The 17,281-nt window shown below is 40.4% G+C and overlaps 1 protein-coding gene across 1 annotated transcript; it reads left to right on the forward strand.

Moving 5' to 3' along the window:
- Positions 1-2: 2 nt before the first annotated feature.
- TRMU (tRNA mitochondrial 2-thiouridylase) lies at positions 3-16,286 on the forward strand. The gene is made up of 11 exons (XM_035126507.3): positions 3-135; positions 1,382-1,547; positions 3,903-4,009; positions 4,577-4,699; positions 5,694-5,866; positions 7,368-7,421; positions 7,566-7,632; positions 9,640-9,740; positions 12,909-13,053; positions 13,238-13,320; positions 15,014-16,286. Exons 1-11 carry the CDS (start codon positions 48-50, stop codon positions 15,164-15,166), a joined length of 1,260 nt encoding a protein of 419 aa, XP_034982398.1. The 5' UTR covers positions 3-47; the 3' UTR covers positions 15,167-16,286.
- Positions 16,287-17,281: the final 995 nt, after the last annotated feature.

A 17,281-nucleotide genomic window follows, 5' to 3' on the forward strand; every position in this document is an offset into this window, starting at 1 on the left:
TCCGCCCCGCGGAAGGGAGCCGAGCAGCCGGGTCCGTGAGGGGAAAGATGTTGGGCGCCGCTCGGCGGCATGTGGCCTGCGCTTTGTCGGGCGGCGTGGACAGCGCCGTGGCGGCCCTGCTGCTGCGGCGGAGAGGTGAGGCGACAGCCAGCCACCTTGGCGGCGGGTTTCGGACGGGGCCTAGCACCTCGGCCTTCCCCTCACGCGAGCTCCGCTTTTTTCCTCACGGGCCGCGGGAACAGAGGCATCCTCCTTCCCCTGACGCCGCCGCCGCTCCTCGGCCCATCCGCTTTTCAGCCGGGGCGGTTTGTAGGTGTTTTGCTCGCGAGTAAGCCCCGAGGGTTTACTCCCGTGGCTTGAGTGTGGCGGGAGGCCGCCTTCCCGCAGCCTTCACACGTGTCTCGTCAACACACACGCGAGTCTCTCCCCCCCCCCCCACCATTATTCTTCTCAGGGAGCCGGTTTTCCTGGGTGGGATTTAGCTTGTTTTATTTATTTATACAGGTTCACACACACAAAGACGCCCTTAAGACAGGATTTTGTAAGCAAAAAGACAATGGGAAGGCTTTCCCCATTTGCTTTCCTTACTGCAGAGGAATACTTGAGGTCATTGGGAGAGTCTAAATGGCTTCAGGATTGCTCTCCTTACTATTTCAGGCACGTGGTTTATATATTTAGATATGTGAGCGTTTATGGATATTCTATATTTGAGAGCTTAGAATTATAACAAAGTTTCTTCCAGGGAGAACAAATGAAAAAAACACTCGTGGTCTGCCCATGCGGCTCTGTGCAAGATCAATAAATGTGTTGCGTAGTATGTCTCCTCCTTGCGTGAAAGGGGCTCTTGTATCTACTGTAAAAGCCTTGTGTCACCCTCATCTTTCCACGGATATTATACTAATACACAGTGCTATTTTTATGGAAAAAGAGGTGCTGGAACTTCCCATGAACTTCCCTTGTTCTCTTAGAATGGCAATGGCGCCCACCTAAATAAGGCCCTTTGACTACAATTCCCACCATCCTTAACTATTGGTTAGGGTTAGTAGGAGTTGTAGTCCAAGATACCTGGAGCACAGCAGTTTGGGAACTGCCTGTGACCTTCATTCATCCAGTTCCACCTTCCTTAGTGATTCTAGGCTCTGAAATGCTTCACTATGAAGCTCCACTATGAAGCCAAAATAACACCTGTTCCTAATCTGAGTATACCTTGGTTTTGTTTGTTTTTTGTTTTGAAGCAATCTTCTGTTACAGCGTGAGGCTTCGCAAAAAAAAGAGGCTTGCTGAGAAAGACACAGCTATTTCCGGCAGCTTGCTTAATTTGCAAGGTTAGTCTTGAGTGATTCTGCATGCAAAATATTTTCTTCTTTCTTGTCCTCTCTAGGGTACCAAGTGACTGGAGTGTTTATGAAGAACTGGGACATTGTGGACGAACAAGGAATCTGTACTGCTGACAAAGACTGTGAAGATGCTTACAAAGTTTGTCAGATACTAGACATTCCATTTCACCAGGTTTCCTATGTAAAAGAATATTGGAATGAAGTCTTTAGGTAAGAGAGTTTTCATTAAAGATTTGCCAAGATAAAGCTTTGCATGGCTCTATGTAGTAATGAAATATCCCCAAAGTCAGCTTAGGTCTGCTGTAATACAAACTTTTCTGCATATGTACAGACACTCTGAATAACTGCCTGCTTTTTTTTTCACCTGCAGTGGCAACTGCTGATATTTTGACTTGGTGGGGTTGCAATTTTAATCTTGCTGTTGTATAATACGTCATTACACATGTGCAGAGTGATCATTAAAAACATCAATTATTCATCGAAAGTCTATAGAGAGGGGAAGAGCTTCCATGTAAGAGGGCCCTCATATGATATTCAGGTGCAGTGGCGTAGTGGGAGCACATTTTTGGGATGGGGTGCAACTAGGCTCCCCACAAAGGCCCCTTCTCCACAGGGCTGCTTGTAGCCCAGCTCTGACCTGGAGAACAGAGAGAAGGAGCAGAGCCATGGTAGCGTTGCTGCCCCTCTCCTCCACTTGCACCTGGCTGGGCCAGGCGCAGTGGTTCCCCTCAGAATTTCCAATTTTTATGTTTGACTTGGGGCAAAATCATTCTCCTCCAACCCATCTCCTCCAAATCTTCGCATTTCTACACCTTTGACTTTTTTTGTTATAGCCCATTTTAATCTAGTAGGAGTATCTTCTTCTCCTGCAAATGCTCCTGAGGTAATTTCCATTTCTTTTAGGGCATCTTGGAGTATAACTGTCACAGAAGGGTGTTGGCTACTCCCGAGTAAGCACTCCACACATCCTCTGAATTTTCAGAGTTTTATTGTGCATGCTATATACAGTGGTGAGATGTCTCAAATCATGTCTGTTCTGCATGGGGCAGAAGCCCGCAATGGCGTCTCGCGGGCTCTGACCCCCCTTTTAAGAGTGGGCATCCAAACACCCCTTCTCCTTGCTCTACGGGTCCTCCGTGGTCCCAAACCAGGCTCCTGAGGTGCCTTTCTACCTACCTCCTCCCTTCCAGTCCCTGCTGAAGCTAGCTCCGCCCCTGCTTCCCTGCTCCCAGCCTGTAGCTGAGCCTCCAGGACTCTGCAGAGCCCTGGACCCTTCTTTACCACTTCCTGTTCCTGGTTTTCCCTCCCAGACTTGCTGCTCTCGCTGCTGCTCTCCCAGCTGGTAGAAGTAAGCAGAGTGGGCTGCTCTCTGCAAGCCCTCTCTCTTACAATAACAAATAGAGAATGCATGATGGATGTCATGGCCTTGCATCCTTCTAAAATTTCCTTAGGGAAGACTCTGTGAATGAATTTTTCATGTACTAAAGGCTCTGATGGATCACTGTGTCTGGAATGAGAAAGGGTGTGTGTGTGTAAAACAAGGTTTCATTTCCTTGTAGCTGGTAGGTTGTTAGCTTGATATATCTGGAGATATATGCTGTAGGGCAGTATAGAGTGCTGCGAATTGTCATTTTTCTTTTATAGAAATTTGTTTTATGATTTTGTGGGTTCATTTTTTTGATGGGAGGAGTGGAGTGTGCCAAATCTGAGCAAGTGTCATATGCTTCTTCTCCAGAAAAAGAGCTTGGCTCAACCTCTATTGAGGATTGAACCTCTCAGTTTGTAGTCATAATTTATTTACAGCTAATGGTTGAGACCATGCAGAACATTTTATTGTTGTTTCAAATGATGGGCTCATAAGGCACTTTGAGCACCTCATGAGCTCAAAAAGCAGGACTCAGATGTTTAAAATACATGAAGACACAAAATGAAGATGTCCATTTTCAGAACCATAAATTAAACCGAGTTCAGCAGAAATACCTTTGGAGGCTGATTCCTGTTCTACAATGCAAAGAAGAAGTGAGAGAAACCTTTGCAAGAGCAAGTGAATATCCTCTTATGGCACTGCTTGATGGAATAGGGCATAAATCCCTGCTGATCAACATGCATATTCATAAAACAGTAATTAACTATAGACTTCATAGCTAATTATATTGCATATGTGAGCATCTTTGAATTGTACAGTCACGGTTTACAAATTTACAGTTTGTATTTGCAAGTTGTTGAAAGCATGCCTGAAGATTTTAAGATCTTGATCTTAGTAGTAGTTCTTAATCATGGTTGAATATAAACACTGAACTTCACAATAAGTGCTAAATACAAGAAGAACTGCCATGTTAATCTCAGAGTTTCTGAGCATAAGAAGAAACAACTTCAGTGAAATCCAGACAGAGGACAAAGCTTGTTCAGTTCTAGTCCTCTTGCTGGGATGAAAATACAAAGAGATACTTGCTTTTACATAAAATGTGTAAGGTTCCTGGTAAGCCCATGTGGATAGATTTAGGATAGATTTAAACATGGCTCTGAGTTTCCAAATGTTCATAATAATTCTAGTTTTCTTTACAGCTACCTTTTAAATGAATGTGAATTGGGAAGGACTCCTAATCCTGATATTATATGCAATAAGTACATCAAATTCAATTATTTCCTCGATTATGCTGTGAATAACCTTGGTAAGTTGCTTGCAGGTTTGTATTATCTACAACTTAACCAAAGGACTGTAGCTTAGTAGAGCACATCCTTTGCTTTGCAGAAGGTGTCTGTTTCCATCCCTGGTATCTTCAGGTAGGGTTGAAAAAGCCCCGTTTGAAACCATGAAAAGCCATAAAAATATTTAACTTTATTATTTCCTGATATCCTGTATCCTATATACATGCCACCCGAGGTGGCATAAATATAGTTCCCAAGAGGTCCCATCCAGGCAAGTAGTGACCTGCCTAGCTTCAGCTAGGCTGGAGCCTCATATACATTCATACCAGTGGTCTGACTCTGTATAAGCCAGCGTCTTCTGTTTCATTCCTAAAGGCCAGTAAAGAAACTGCAACCAAAATCAGAAGCAAGCCCTTGAGAAAGTGATACAGATTTTAAGCCTGGCCTCTTGTTTTTTCAGGATTTAGGTGTACCATAGAAAACTAGCATTGTTATGTAATATGTTGGATCTTTTGTTAACATAACAGCATTTTCTAAGCTTCTCTCTGAAGAATCTCCCGTAATGTGCACATATTTTTTAAACATGCCAGGAGCAGATGCAATTGCCACTGGACATTATGCAAGGACTTCTTTGGAAGACAATGAAGTATTTCAGCAAAAATACATACGCAGGCCAGAAGGACTTTTCAGGAATCGATTTGAAGTAAGAAATGGTAAGTGACCTCCTGCTGAAATCCAGATCTTATATTTAATATAATTTATTATGCTGAGAATTGGGATGAGTGGGGCATATGTAACCTACATATTTTTGCCCATAACATGCATTTTGCAAAAGATCTCATAGGATAGGGAAGGAGAAGCTGAAGCAGAGCAGACAATTGATGCAAGGTTACCTTATTTGGTGAAGTAGAAATTCTGGGAAAGCTGCTGTATAGTGCTGCTCATTGTAGACCCCATAATCAGGAGGCTTGCATTTGAGTATTGCCTTAACAAAAGTTGGGTTATTTGCTGTTTTGGGTTGCCTTGTGTATATTTTAGGGCTGTTGATTGCCCAGATGTACCTTATTGTTTCAGCTACTTTGTAATGGCCCATGGGTGAAATAAATGAATCAGACTTTACTTGATAGCATAGCACATACAGAAAACATTGTATTCTGAAGGACTATGCACAATGCGTTCTGATGCAAAGTTCTCTATATTTGTTCATCCACAAATTATGTTCCATAGCAAATGGAATGATTCACAGGAATAGCTTCTTGCTGGGTTGGGCTAAAATCAAATGAAATGTTTATTGTAGCTCCAGCTGGAGTTTCCCTTTGGTTGGTTAGTTTGTGCACGTGGAGCTTCCTTTATTAACCATGAAGCAAACTGCACATATTTCCATAGGCTCGCACTAAGGAGCTCCATGTATATAGTATCCGTTCAATTGAAGTGAGTGGGAGGGCATCATAGTTGGCAGATGAGGTGTGTACATCAGCACACAATTGCTGCTTTGTGCAAGGAATGCTTTCTAAACATTTCCTTAAAATATGCATCACATTTTTTTTGTAATGAGAAAATTTGGATAGTTTCCTATTAAACTTGAAATCTTTTATAATATTCTCTTTAAGTAATAGTCAGAAATACAGTGAAGGAAACATGCGAGTGAAATGGGCTGTGTATAGTCAATGTAATTTTATATCTTTTCCTTCACCTCCCTTTTCACAGCTGTAAAACTTCTTCAGGGAGCTGATCATTTTAAAGATCAGACATTCTTTCTCAGTCAGATCTCACAAGAAGCCTTGCGGAGAACCATTTTTCCTCTAGGAGAGTTAACAAAAGACTTTGTAAAGAAGATAGCTGCGGAACATCAACTTCACCATGTACTGCAGAGAAAAGAGGCATGGTAACTCTTACTGTCTTATCAAAGCGCTTACAGGGGCAACACTCACTGAATGGGGTCTTGTGCCACCATCATAAAACTTGAGTGCAGCAGTAGAATTCTGTCATCCTCAAATTGTTTTTATCACTCCGTTGTTCTCCTGATAAGAATTTGTTTTGCACACTATGATTGAAATAGAGATGATTGTAACAGTTCAGTATGGTTGTTCCCTGGACAAAGAAGCCACTTGTGGAGAAGGGGGAAGTTGCCTGGCTTTGCTGGGTCCACCTTCTGTGTTATGGCCCTGTTCTTGGGCATTCATGCATTGGTACTCAAATGTGCGTTGGAAAAGTCTGCCATGTGAGTGGGGCCAATACCAGTATTGCAGGCATGATCACCAGTCCTGTTCTCCATGTGCAGCTGAATTGGACTCTTCATTACTTCTGGAAAACATTTCATAGTCCAAACTTGTGACGTTTTTGTTTGAACCATAGCTGCCAAGTTATCCCTTTTTTAAAGGGATTTTCCCTTATGCTGAATAGGCTTCCTCGCGAGAAAAGGGAAAACTTGGCAGCTATGGTTTGAACCATTGGTATTGCTCACTGAAAAAAACTAGCTTTTGTAATAAAATAAAAAAATTCCTTCAGTAGCACCTTAAAGACCAACTTTTGACCAGCTTTTGTAATGTGTTTATACCATGAGTGGTTAGTAAAGTGTATATTTACAACTCTTGTAATCTACACACTGAAGTACAATGTTTAAACAAGCCTCCCAAAACATTGATATGATCACTGTTCTATTTTAATATACCAATTTGTGGCAGTAGTTCCGAAGAAGACGAATCAAAAGGGTTTACCAAAGTTAAATCTGCATGACATGTCACCAGAAGGTAGAATCAGGCATGAGATGACCACGAATAAATTATAGACTTGCCATAGGGTGGCCAAAGAGTGATTCTTTCTGTGATTATGTGTTTCCTGGAAGAGTTGATCAGGACGAATGTGGTGTTCCTCTTGTGAATTAAGACCCTAGTTTGTGGAGTAGGGAAGGTGTTTGGGGATCAACCCATTAATCTGGTAGGGGTTGCCATGGTTTTGTGTGAGTTTTCTGGATATAATTAGCAATAAAGATGTGTGTGGGAATTGCAATAATTAACAGATGAGGTGATAATGTGCAGGAATTAGCTTCCAGAGCTGGTGTAGTGGAGAGATCTCTGCTTAACTGCTCTTTTTCAACTGAACTAGACAATTTCACTTTCCTGCCTTTTTTAAACCAATTGTTAGTTGCTGAGATCTTTTGTAGGCGAGACCAGATATAAATGTTTTAATAAATTAATATTAGATTTTTATTTATGTACTTCAGGGAAGGATGTTGTATTTGATGGAAGTTGAATTTTGCTCTTTGCTCTGCCTGTTTCTAGGCATATCTTATGTGCTGTAAAGACTTTTAAAATATCCATGCTTTTTTATTTGTTATTTGGTCATGATGGTCAGAGTTTCTGTTCACTTGTTTTATTTTAGAGCATGGGAATCTGTTTTATCGGCGAAAGGAATTTTGAAAAGTTCCTTCTGGAGGTAAGTAATTACGGATTCACCACATTTGTAAATAACTTGTATCAGGTGTCTTTAAAAATTGAAGTATGCTGTTGTTTTGCTTTGGTTTAATTTTCAGATTGTGGCCTGGGAGTGGGTTTTTACACACTGTTGTTTTCCTTGCAGTATTTAGAGCCCTGTCCAGGCAACTTTGTTTCCATTGAAGACAACAAGGTCATTGGAACACACAGAGGTCAGCTGGTATTTTGTTACTCTGCTAACGTTAAATGTCCTTTGTGTTTGGAAAAAAATGGACTGCTCTTGTAATTTATTTGCATTTCACAGCACGATTATATATGAAAAACAAGGCTTATACCTCTGTTTTCTGGCTCTCTGACCCCATATCTCATGAACAGGAAGGATGCAGAGGCATCAGAAAGGACTTTTCTGAGTTCTATCTTTCCTGAGTTGGCCCAACTAACAGTAGATTAAAAAGCACCGCCCGGTGCTTGTAGAATGCAATTTGTGTCAAAAGCATCTGGTTGTAAAAGCTTCAGATTTGGTAGTTAGCTATTCTTCTGCTGCATTCTGTTTCTGTTTTATTAGCTGATAAATTGTAGGGAAATGAGCCTTTTTCAGGCTGACAAAATTTTGATCCTTTAATCTCTTTAAAGTAAATGGTAAAGCAGTATAAACATAAACATGCTTAAGGAAGGAATCTGTTAATGCTTGAAATTAGACCAGACATGTAAAGGGAGAACAATCATTTTCACAAAGAAAGGAATTGTAATAATTGCTGGGCTTGGCCTTGGCCTTCTGCAGAGTGAGACTTTGCGGAGGCTTTTCAACAGGGTAGCTTTGCTGTGCATTTCTCATTAAATCCAAAGGAAGCTGTGGGTTTTGATTTCCCAAAGTTAAGCCTAAGTTTTGGGAATGGGGTTGTAGGACTGGAATGTTCATTTCTCTGGAGGCGACTGGTCTGGGGTCTTGCACACCCTTCATTCCCTTAATACAGAGATATAGAGGTGGTTCCAGTCCTTCACAGTGCTTCTCTTCTTCATAGTTAGCAAGATGGAATATATAGGTTCAAAAGATTTGTAAGGAGGAAGAGGCCTAACCCATTCGCTGGCAAAACTATTGCATCTTTATATTCTCATTTTGGTATCTATCTAAAAATTACACATTTCAAATTTGTGCATGTAACATGTAAATGTGGACTTTTATTGGCTATTGGTTTATTCATATGATTGAATGCAATCCAAAGTATGTTCATCGAGAAAGGCTGGTGTAATAAAATAGAAATGAATGTGAGTTATGAGCCATAATTCTCATTTGCAGATCCTCACCTCTACCTTCGACTCATTAGGTGGTATTTTTCATGGCACGATTGTTGACTTTCCAATATGTAACTTTCAGACATACATCATCTTAAAGGGCTGCTGTGAGAATTACTGAAATAATAGTGCTTCAAGCAGTAGAAATATACTATATAACCCCAGTTTGAATGTGCCCAGTGGTTCAAAAGGGTTGGCAACCCCTGTTCCATTGTCTAGTTTGTGATTTAAGTTAGCCCCTCAGTGCAGTTTTGAAGGCAAATGGTACAAATAACCGTTGCTGTAAATTTGTAATCTCTATAGGCCAGTGGTATTATCAAACTCAGTAAGATTTTATATTGTAAGACAAAATGTTGGTAGAATTCTTATCTTTGTAAGTTTTAGATAGTTGAACATTCTTTCATAATAACTGAGAACCTTTTTTTGTTCCCATGTTGAAGTAGAGCAATACCCTCAATTATAACAGTTTCACAAAATATGGGCATATCTCCTCTAATGCCTGCTTATTTGCCAATTTGTTATCTGCTACTTTTCTTCATAAATACTGTTCCAAAGGCCTAGAAAGGAACTTGTGCCTGATCCCAGCTAACGAAGTGTATAAATATGGAGCATTTTTTTGCATTTGAGGCAGGTGTGGTAGATGATTGTCAGCATATTATGCATTGTTGAATCAAACATTTAGAAAAGCTTTTTGACTTTATAGACTCAGACTTACTTTTTTGGTCATTTTTGAAAACAAAAATGAAAACGCAACAGTTGTTGAGTGTCACCTAAGTTTTATGAGTTACTCATTCAGAAACTATGTTTTTAATCTGAAGGATTCTGTTCTCTGTTGAGATGATAGGTTGTGATTTCTGGAGGAAAAAAGGCTTAAGTAGTGTTAACGATGTGAAATATATATTTTATTTTATTTTTTTTATTTTTAGGTTGTTTCTTGTATACATATGGCCAGAGAGCCAGGCTAGGAGGCCTCAAAGATGCTTGGTTTGTTGTAGATAAAAATATTGCCTCTAGGGATATCTTTGTGGTAAGTTTTCTAATTCTGTGTACCGTTTGTAATTCCTGCCAAAAAGAATGTGGTTATTATTGGCCTAAGATTCTTGGCTTTTCCATTGAAAAGAAAAAGAAAAGCCGTTAAGTTAGCTGGTGTCAAGTTTTATTACATCCTGTTCAAACTGGCTTTTGATTAACAAGATTAACAAGATTCTTTGATTAACAAAGATTGAAAAGGATGTTGGCATCAAGAATCTAATGGCATGCACTGAAAGAAATTGTTGAGTTTTACCTTAGAACTAATATAAGTTAGTCTTACCAAATATATTACTGTACTATGGTATAGTTTGATTAATAATGTTTGTCCAGTGCAGTGTAGGTAGTGTTTATCATGGTATATTGCCTAAAACCTGTTTTAAATCCCAAATTCCATAGTAAAACCATGGTTTAGTTTGCATAGTTAAGCTTTGCCTACACACACACCTAGACATGTACAGTGGTACCTTGGTTTAAGAACAGCTTAGTTTATGAACAACTTGGATTAAGAACACTGCAAACCCAGAAGTAGGTGTTTTGGTTTGTGAACTTTGCCTTGGAAGCAGAATGTGTTCCGCTTCCTGATGAGTTTGTTCCATTTGTAAATTGAGTCCTCCTCTGCTATGGGAAAGCACGCCTTGGTTTAAGAATGCTTTGGTTTAAGAACGGACTTCCGGAATGGGTTAAGTTCGTAAACCAAGATACCACTGTATAAGGAGACACCCCGTAAACCTGCTTGTCATCTTGCAAAATGAGGGGCTGGAAAGGCAAGGAAAACTGCAAAACTGTTTTAGCTATTTTAGTCATGCTGGCCACATGACTTGGAAAGCTGTCTGTGGACAGACGCCGGCTCCCTTGCCCTGAAGCGAGATGAATACCGCACCCCATGGTCGCCTTTGATTGGACTTAACTGTCCAGGGGTGCTTTAGTTTTACCTTTACCAGCTATTTACAGATGTTGCACTAAACTGTGATAGGTGCCCATAACACCCACCCACTTCAAATAATCATTTCACACCCTGTTTTTGGCCATTCTTTAGCCATGCTTAGACAAGAGGTTGCTAACCTGTGACCCTCTAGATCAGAGTTTTCCAGACTTGGGTCTCCACCTGTTTTTGGACTACAACTCCCATCAACGCTAGCTAGCGAGACCAGTCGTCCGGGGTGATGGGAATTGTAGTCCAGCAACATCTGGAGGACTGCAGGCTAGGGCATCCCTGCTTGAGATTCAGAAATCATGCTTAAAAGCAAGCAAGCCACTTTTTATGTTTGTTGCCATCCCTTTTGTAGAAAATGTCAGACAGAGAAACCAGTAGGAGAACACTTCAATCTCCCAGGACATTCTATACAAGATCTCAAAGTAGCTGTCTTATTACAAAAGAATTTCAGAAATAGACTGGAAAGAGAAGTTGCTGAACTGCAACTCATTACCAAACTTGGAACCATGGAGAGACCTGGCCTGAACAAAGACATTGGATTCTTATCTCATTATACATGATAAAGCTATCTTTAGCCATCTCACCCATTGCTTTTTCCTGTAAGACAAATTGCAGTCGTTAACAGTCATCAACGAAGCAAAATAAAAAAATTCCTTCAGTAGCACCTTAAAGACCAACTAAGTTTATATTTTGGTATGAGCTTTCGTGTGCATGCACACTTCTTCAGATACACCAAAGAAGTGTGCATGCACACGAAAGCTCATACCAAAATATAAAGTTAGTTGGTCTTTAAGGTGCTACTGAAGGAATTTTTTTATTTTGCTTCGACTCAGACCAACACGGCTACCTACCTGTAACTAGTCATCAACGAGTTTCCACACCTACCCTGTTTCTCATATTTTAAGACATACCCATAAAATAAGCCATAGCAGGATTTTTAAGCATTCAAGGAATATAAGCCATACCCCGAAAATAAGACATAGTGATAGGCGCAGCAGCAATGCTGGCCGCGGCAGGAGGAGGAGGGAAAAAATAAGACATCCCTTGAAAATAAGCCATAGTGTGTTTTTTTGAGGAAAAAATAAATATAAGACATGTCTTATAATATGAGAAACACGGTATCAGTCAAACACCCATTCCCACCACCCTTCTGAGAATACCCCTCCCCACCCTCTCACTATATATAAGGGTCTGGAGACTTCTGTTTCAATGTATCTGAAGAAGTGTGCGTGCATGCACACGAAAGCTCATACCAATGACTAACTTAGTTGGTCTCTAAGGTGCTACTGGAAAGAATTTTTTTATTTTGTAGAAAATGAAAGTACTGAAATCTACAAACAAGATAAACCACTGTCCTTGTGATCCCAAGGTATTCTGTGTCATCTTGTCCTATAGAAAACCCTGAATTTTGCAGAAAATTTCACGGTTTCATGGATGTAGTTTTTCTCTCCCTGAAAGAAATATTTGAAGCAGTGACATCATTAAACATCAGACTTTTTTTAAAAAATTGAGATCCAAAGATCCTACACAGTCGTCTTCTTCTTTTCAATTACTCATAGCCGAGTAAGATTGTCTTCCATGTACAGTGAGCCCGTAAGTGACTGTGGAGGCAAATTCTGGATCCACACATCCTTTCATAGTGGGGACATAGGTTTCTGGGCAGGAGTTGATCATGATGAGGATTTGTCAGGCATGCCTTCCTGTTAGCACAATTTTCTCTTTTGTCCTGAGTTTGAGCGTCTTCAAAGCCCATGACACCTTTGGTAAAGGCTGTTCTCCAATTGGAGCGCTCACAGACCAGTGTTTCCCAGTTGTCAGTGTTTAAACTACATTTTTTTTAAAGATTTGCCTTGAGAGAGTCTTTAAATCTCTTTTGTTGACCACCAGCATTACGTTTTCCATTTTTAAGTTCGGAATAGAATAGTTGCTTTGGAAGACGATAATCAGGCACCCGCACATCATGACCAGTCCGACGAAGTTGATGTTGAAGAATCATTGCTTTGACACTATTGATTTTTGCTTCTTCCAGTACACTGGCATTAGTTCACCTGTCTTCCCAAGTGATGTGTAAAATGTGTATTAAAAAAACCACAGTATTGCAAATGTGGCTGTGAAGTTACTAATCTATAATAAAAGAGTGGCTTTGTAACTGTTTTCCTTAGCCAAATGCTGGTTTTATTCATTATGATCAGCCAGTTTTAAATTAAAATTGTTGTACCCACTTCCAAGGCACCCTCTACAGACCATCCTGCACTTTACAGAGATCTCTTGCGGACAAACAGGGTTCACTGGATCGCAGAGGAACCTCCCGCAGAGCTGATTCAGAACAAAATGATGGAATGTCATTTCCGCTTCCAACACCAGATGGCACAAGGTGACTGGACTTCATTCATTCATTCATTCATTTTACTTCAGTGGGGAAGGCGTTTGGTATTACTAGGAAAAGAGCCAGTATTACTGCACGTTGACATTTATTCGGATTAGGAGATAGAATCCAAATTTGATGAGAATGCGAAAACTAGTTCTTTAACATCTATTTTATTTTATTTTGTGTTTAGAGCCTTGCACCTTAACTCTAAATCAGGATGGGACTGTATGGGTGACAATGGTCAAGCCAATCAGGGCTCTTACCCCAGGCCAGGTAGGTACTGAAGATGCTTTTGGATTCTTGGGTCTGAACTGATCACAGTTTGAACTTTTAAAGTTGATCACAATAAGTCTCCTTGGATTTTTTTCTGATACATAGTGACTTCTTCTGTCAATAAGCTGCAGCATATATTCAGTGCAGCAGTCTTATGCAGTTACCTGTGAGCAGGCCTGATTGCATATATCGGGACATATTCTTTCATTAACCTAAGTAGGATTGTGCTGTGAGTCTGGATCTCTCACTTAGTGGGTGGCAAACATTTTCATTTCCACCCTAGTGTGAAAACTCCTCTATAGGCTTGTTTAGTGAGTATTTCAATATAACTATTAGAATATCTACCTCCTGGAGGGAACTACTGTTTCTAATGGAGTTTTCTTTCCCTATTGCACAACCTTCCGTTCCCTTGCTGTTTCATTTTACTAATTAGCATTTATTGGGTACTATAAATTCAGTCGTCCCTATTTCTTTTTTTAAATAAAGTTGTAGAATGTGTATAATGGACTGCTAATTATAGTGAGTGAGGCAACACTAAGCTCTCCTCCTTTCATTTTCCATGAGTCAGTGCCAGATCCTGTGGATGTCTGCTTGGAAGTGGGACCCACTGAGTTCAGCAAAGCTCACTTCTAAGTAAATGATGATGAGGGATGAGCTGTAGCTCAGTGAAAGAGCACATGCGTTGTATGGAGAAGGTCTTGTGTTGAACTCTTGGCTTCTGTAAGAGCAAAACTGGGAAAGACCTCTGCTTGAGATCCTGGAAAGCAGTTGCCAGCTGTAAAAGACAGTGCTTGGCCATGATGGACCAGTGGTCTAATGTAAAGTAGTACAGTGCTTTGAGAGGGTGCAATACCTTTTCTAAAATGAATAAATGAGAACTGTAGCTGTTGCCCACTTCCTTCTGTTCCATTTTCATCTCACACTATCCTAGAAGAAACGGGGGTTGCATTTGGGAAAGCAGCATAATAGCGTCAACAACTGATGCAAAAACGCTCAGAGCGCTTTCTAAAGTGCAGCCTTGCATCAAGGTGGTGACTCAAGCAAGTCCTACTGAAATCTTGAGAGAGTGATGTGAATAGCCAAGTGCAGGTTTGTGTCCACAAAATAGTGAGACTTAAGAACACTTAACTTTTCAGAAGTGTCTCGCCATCGAATTCTCATATACAGCTGTATAGTTTATTTGGACCTAGCAGGATGGCTTTCAAATCCTGCAAACTTAACAAAAAAGGATCTACAATACAACATATAAATGTGTGTATGTGTCCTGATGTGGATATTAATTGATGCTATGGACTGTGAGCTTGTGGTCTATTGATTGGTATGCTAGATAGTAATGATTAAATTCAGATGTTAGTCTCTTATTGAGGAGAATTTTATAGGTACCATTTGAGTGGTATATCAAAGGAAAAGCATTTAACATATTTGCCATGGAATGCAGCACTTGCCTTTTTGTTTATTTAGAAGATTGCTTCTTTAAAACTGTGTATTGTATATCTATATATCCGTGCAGTTTTTTTATATACCAAGTTTCAAACATACCAATAACTTTGATTCCCTTGCCTTTTTTTCACATTGCCATGTTCAAAACAGGAGAGCTTACATGTGACTTTGGTTCTGTGTTCAATTATCTATTCCTTGCAGTTACACATAACCCTCTGTGTGCTGTAAACATTGTTGCCATTTGTCTTTTCAGTTTGCTGTTTTCTACAAGGGTGATGAATGTCTTGGCAGTGGAAAGATTTTGAGACTGGGTCCTTCGGTGTATACTTTGCAGCAGGGCAGAAACAGGGAAAAGACGGCTGGGAATGGGCCTGCTGATGAGGTCAAGGTAGAACCAGCCACGTGACTGCTTTTTTTCATGCAAAGACTTTGTTACTTAAAAGATGTTGAATTAAAAGAGAGATCAAGATCAAATGGTCTTACAGTTGCAAGAAGACATATGAATACACACATTGACGTATTTGTTGGGATATTTTCACGAGGTGAATTAAGATAATACTTTAGAGGTTTTTTAAAAAATGAAATATTGTTGACATGATGAGCGACCTATGGTGGTGAGCAACAGAAGAAGATTAACTGTTCCTAAGTCACTGCGGTCCTCTGCAAGGAATTCCCACACGGCAGGTTGATGTTACCAGCCTTGATGTCACGTTTTCAGACATATTTGTAATGCAGAGTTGGTTTTCCAATGGGCCTGGTGCCTGAAGCCAGCTCCCCAGAGAGCACGTCCTTGAGGAACCTTCCAACTTCCATTCTGTGGTCACGACCAAGCCAGCAGTTGGGAAAACTCCATAGCACCTGGAAAACTAGGAAATGTGGAATAATGTTCCGGCTGTTTGCTGAATCTCCTCCTAGATTTCTCTAACCTTGAAAGAGTGGCCTTTCCTTATCAGCTTGTGTAGCGTTCCCTGCGATAGAAGGAAATACAGCCATTTAAACATTTTGCTTGATGCAGACATGACAATTTGGAACACAGGAAGCCCCTTATACTGAGTCCAATCATTGTTCCATCTAGCCACAGCACTGGTTAATTCTATTTATATTGTAAACTGCCCTGTGATCTTCAGATGAACGTCAGTATATAAAATCAACCGATCAATTACTTAATTAAAAGACAGTGAGCAAAACCTTCTGGCAACATCAGGGGGAAAGCCTTCTGTTAGTACGGCACCTCTTTCGTCTAATGAGGCTTGTGCATGAGAGATTCTCCATGAATTCTCCCCGGAGTCTGAGATTGTAAACTTTATTAAGCTTTTTCCAACAGCGTGTTTCTTCCATGGATCAAAATTGTGCCTCTGTGAGGAAAGGTGCTATAGCTTTTCAGGCTCAAAATTATGTATTATTGAAGAACAGTTTCCATTTTCCACACTTGTTAAATAAATCATTTGCGAGTTCCTATGGCAACTATAATAAAGTGCTTATGAGTTACTATACATCCAGGAATATAATATGAACAAATGATTGAATCGTGTGTCTGGTTATTTGAAATGTTTTGATACGGTGAGAGCATATACAAATCCCTGCCCCTTATGAAGTAAATGTGGGGTGGTTTTTTTTTAGAGTTTTCCTTACAGTTTTACATGTACCTCAGGGCAGCTTTTTCTGAAGTGCAGGGGATCTTGTTAGGGCTTATAGAACATCTGAAACAATATGCTTTAACCATTTTCTCTATGTATGGTACATACATATTTGGGGAGAGGTAGCTGTGAGCAATGTGGGAGTGTCGAGTTGGAACAAGCTGTCCTAATAGAAAGACCACCTAAGATGATTTTGTAGCTGCTTCCTCATAGCAACGAGTTTCTAAGGTAACAAAGTTATTCTGTCAACATTTGCTTTATAAAGCACCTGCTACGAGCATACAGTTATGCCAGCTGTAGATTTAACAGCAAACGCTTTTATTTTTTTCCTTTCTCTCCCTAGCTTAATAAATGTTTGAAAGCTTACAATAATGGTGGCTATATTGATGAATGAAGCCCCACTTTGTGTGTCTGGTGTGTAGTTGGGAATAGGCCTTGGGCATGCAAGCTCATTATCTTGTTCTTCAGGAGCATGGGCAATTGAAATGGAAGGTGTATTTGCATGTGGAATTTTGCTTGACCCTGTGTGAGTAACCCTAGCAGAAAGTAGGAGTATCAAGACCAGTAGGAGTGCCAAGGATAACCAACCCCCTGCAATCCAGTAGTCTCAACTAAAGCATCCATGACAGATGGCCATCCAACTTCTGCTTAAAAACTTCCAAGGCAGGAGAATCCACAGTTTCCCAAGGGAGACTATTCCACTATCAAACAGCTCTTACTGTCAGAAAGTTCTTCCTGATGTTTAGTCAATATCTCCTTTTTTGTAAGTTAAGGCCGTTGGATTGAGTCCTACCCTCAAGAGCAGGAGAAAGCAAGCTTGTTCTCTCTTCCATGTGACAACCCTTGAGATATTGAAGATTGCTATCATATCTCTTATCCAGGCT

The sequence above is a fragment of the Zootoca vivipara genome, chromosome 9 (genome assembly GCF_965207765.1).
Source record: "Zootoca vivipara chromosome 9, rZooViv2.hap1.1, whole genome shotgun sequence".
NCBI classification, from domain to species: Eukaryota; Metazoa; Chordata; class Lepidosauria; order Squamata; family Lacertidae; genus Zootoca; species Zootoca vivipara.

What these genes read in the sequence shown, in the direction of transcription:
- TRMU (XM_035126507.3), top strand. Translation starts at nt 48, where the DNA reads ATGTTGGGCGCCGCTCGGCGGCATGTGGCCTGCGCTTTGTCGGGCGGC. An exon ending in TTATGCTGTGAATAACCTTG is followed by an intron (nt 4,010 to 4,576) that starts GTAAGTTGCTTG and finishes TAAACATGCCAG; the next exon opens with GAGCAGATGCAATTGCCACT. An exon ending in GGGCTCTTACCCCAGGCCAG is followed by an intron (nt 13,321 to 15,013) that starts GTAGGTACTGAA and finishes TTGTCTTTTCAG; the next exon opens with TTTGCTGTTTTCTACAAGGG.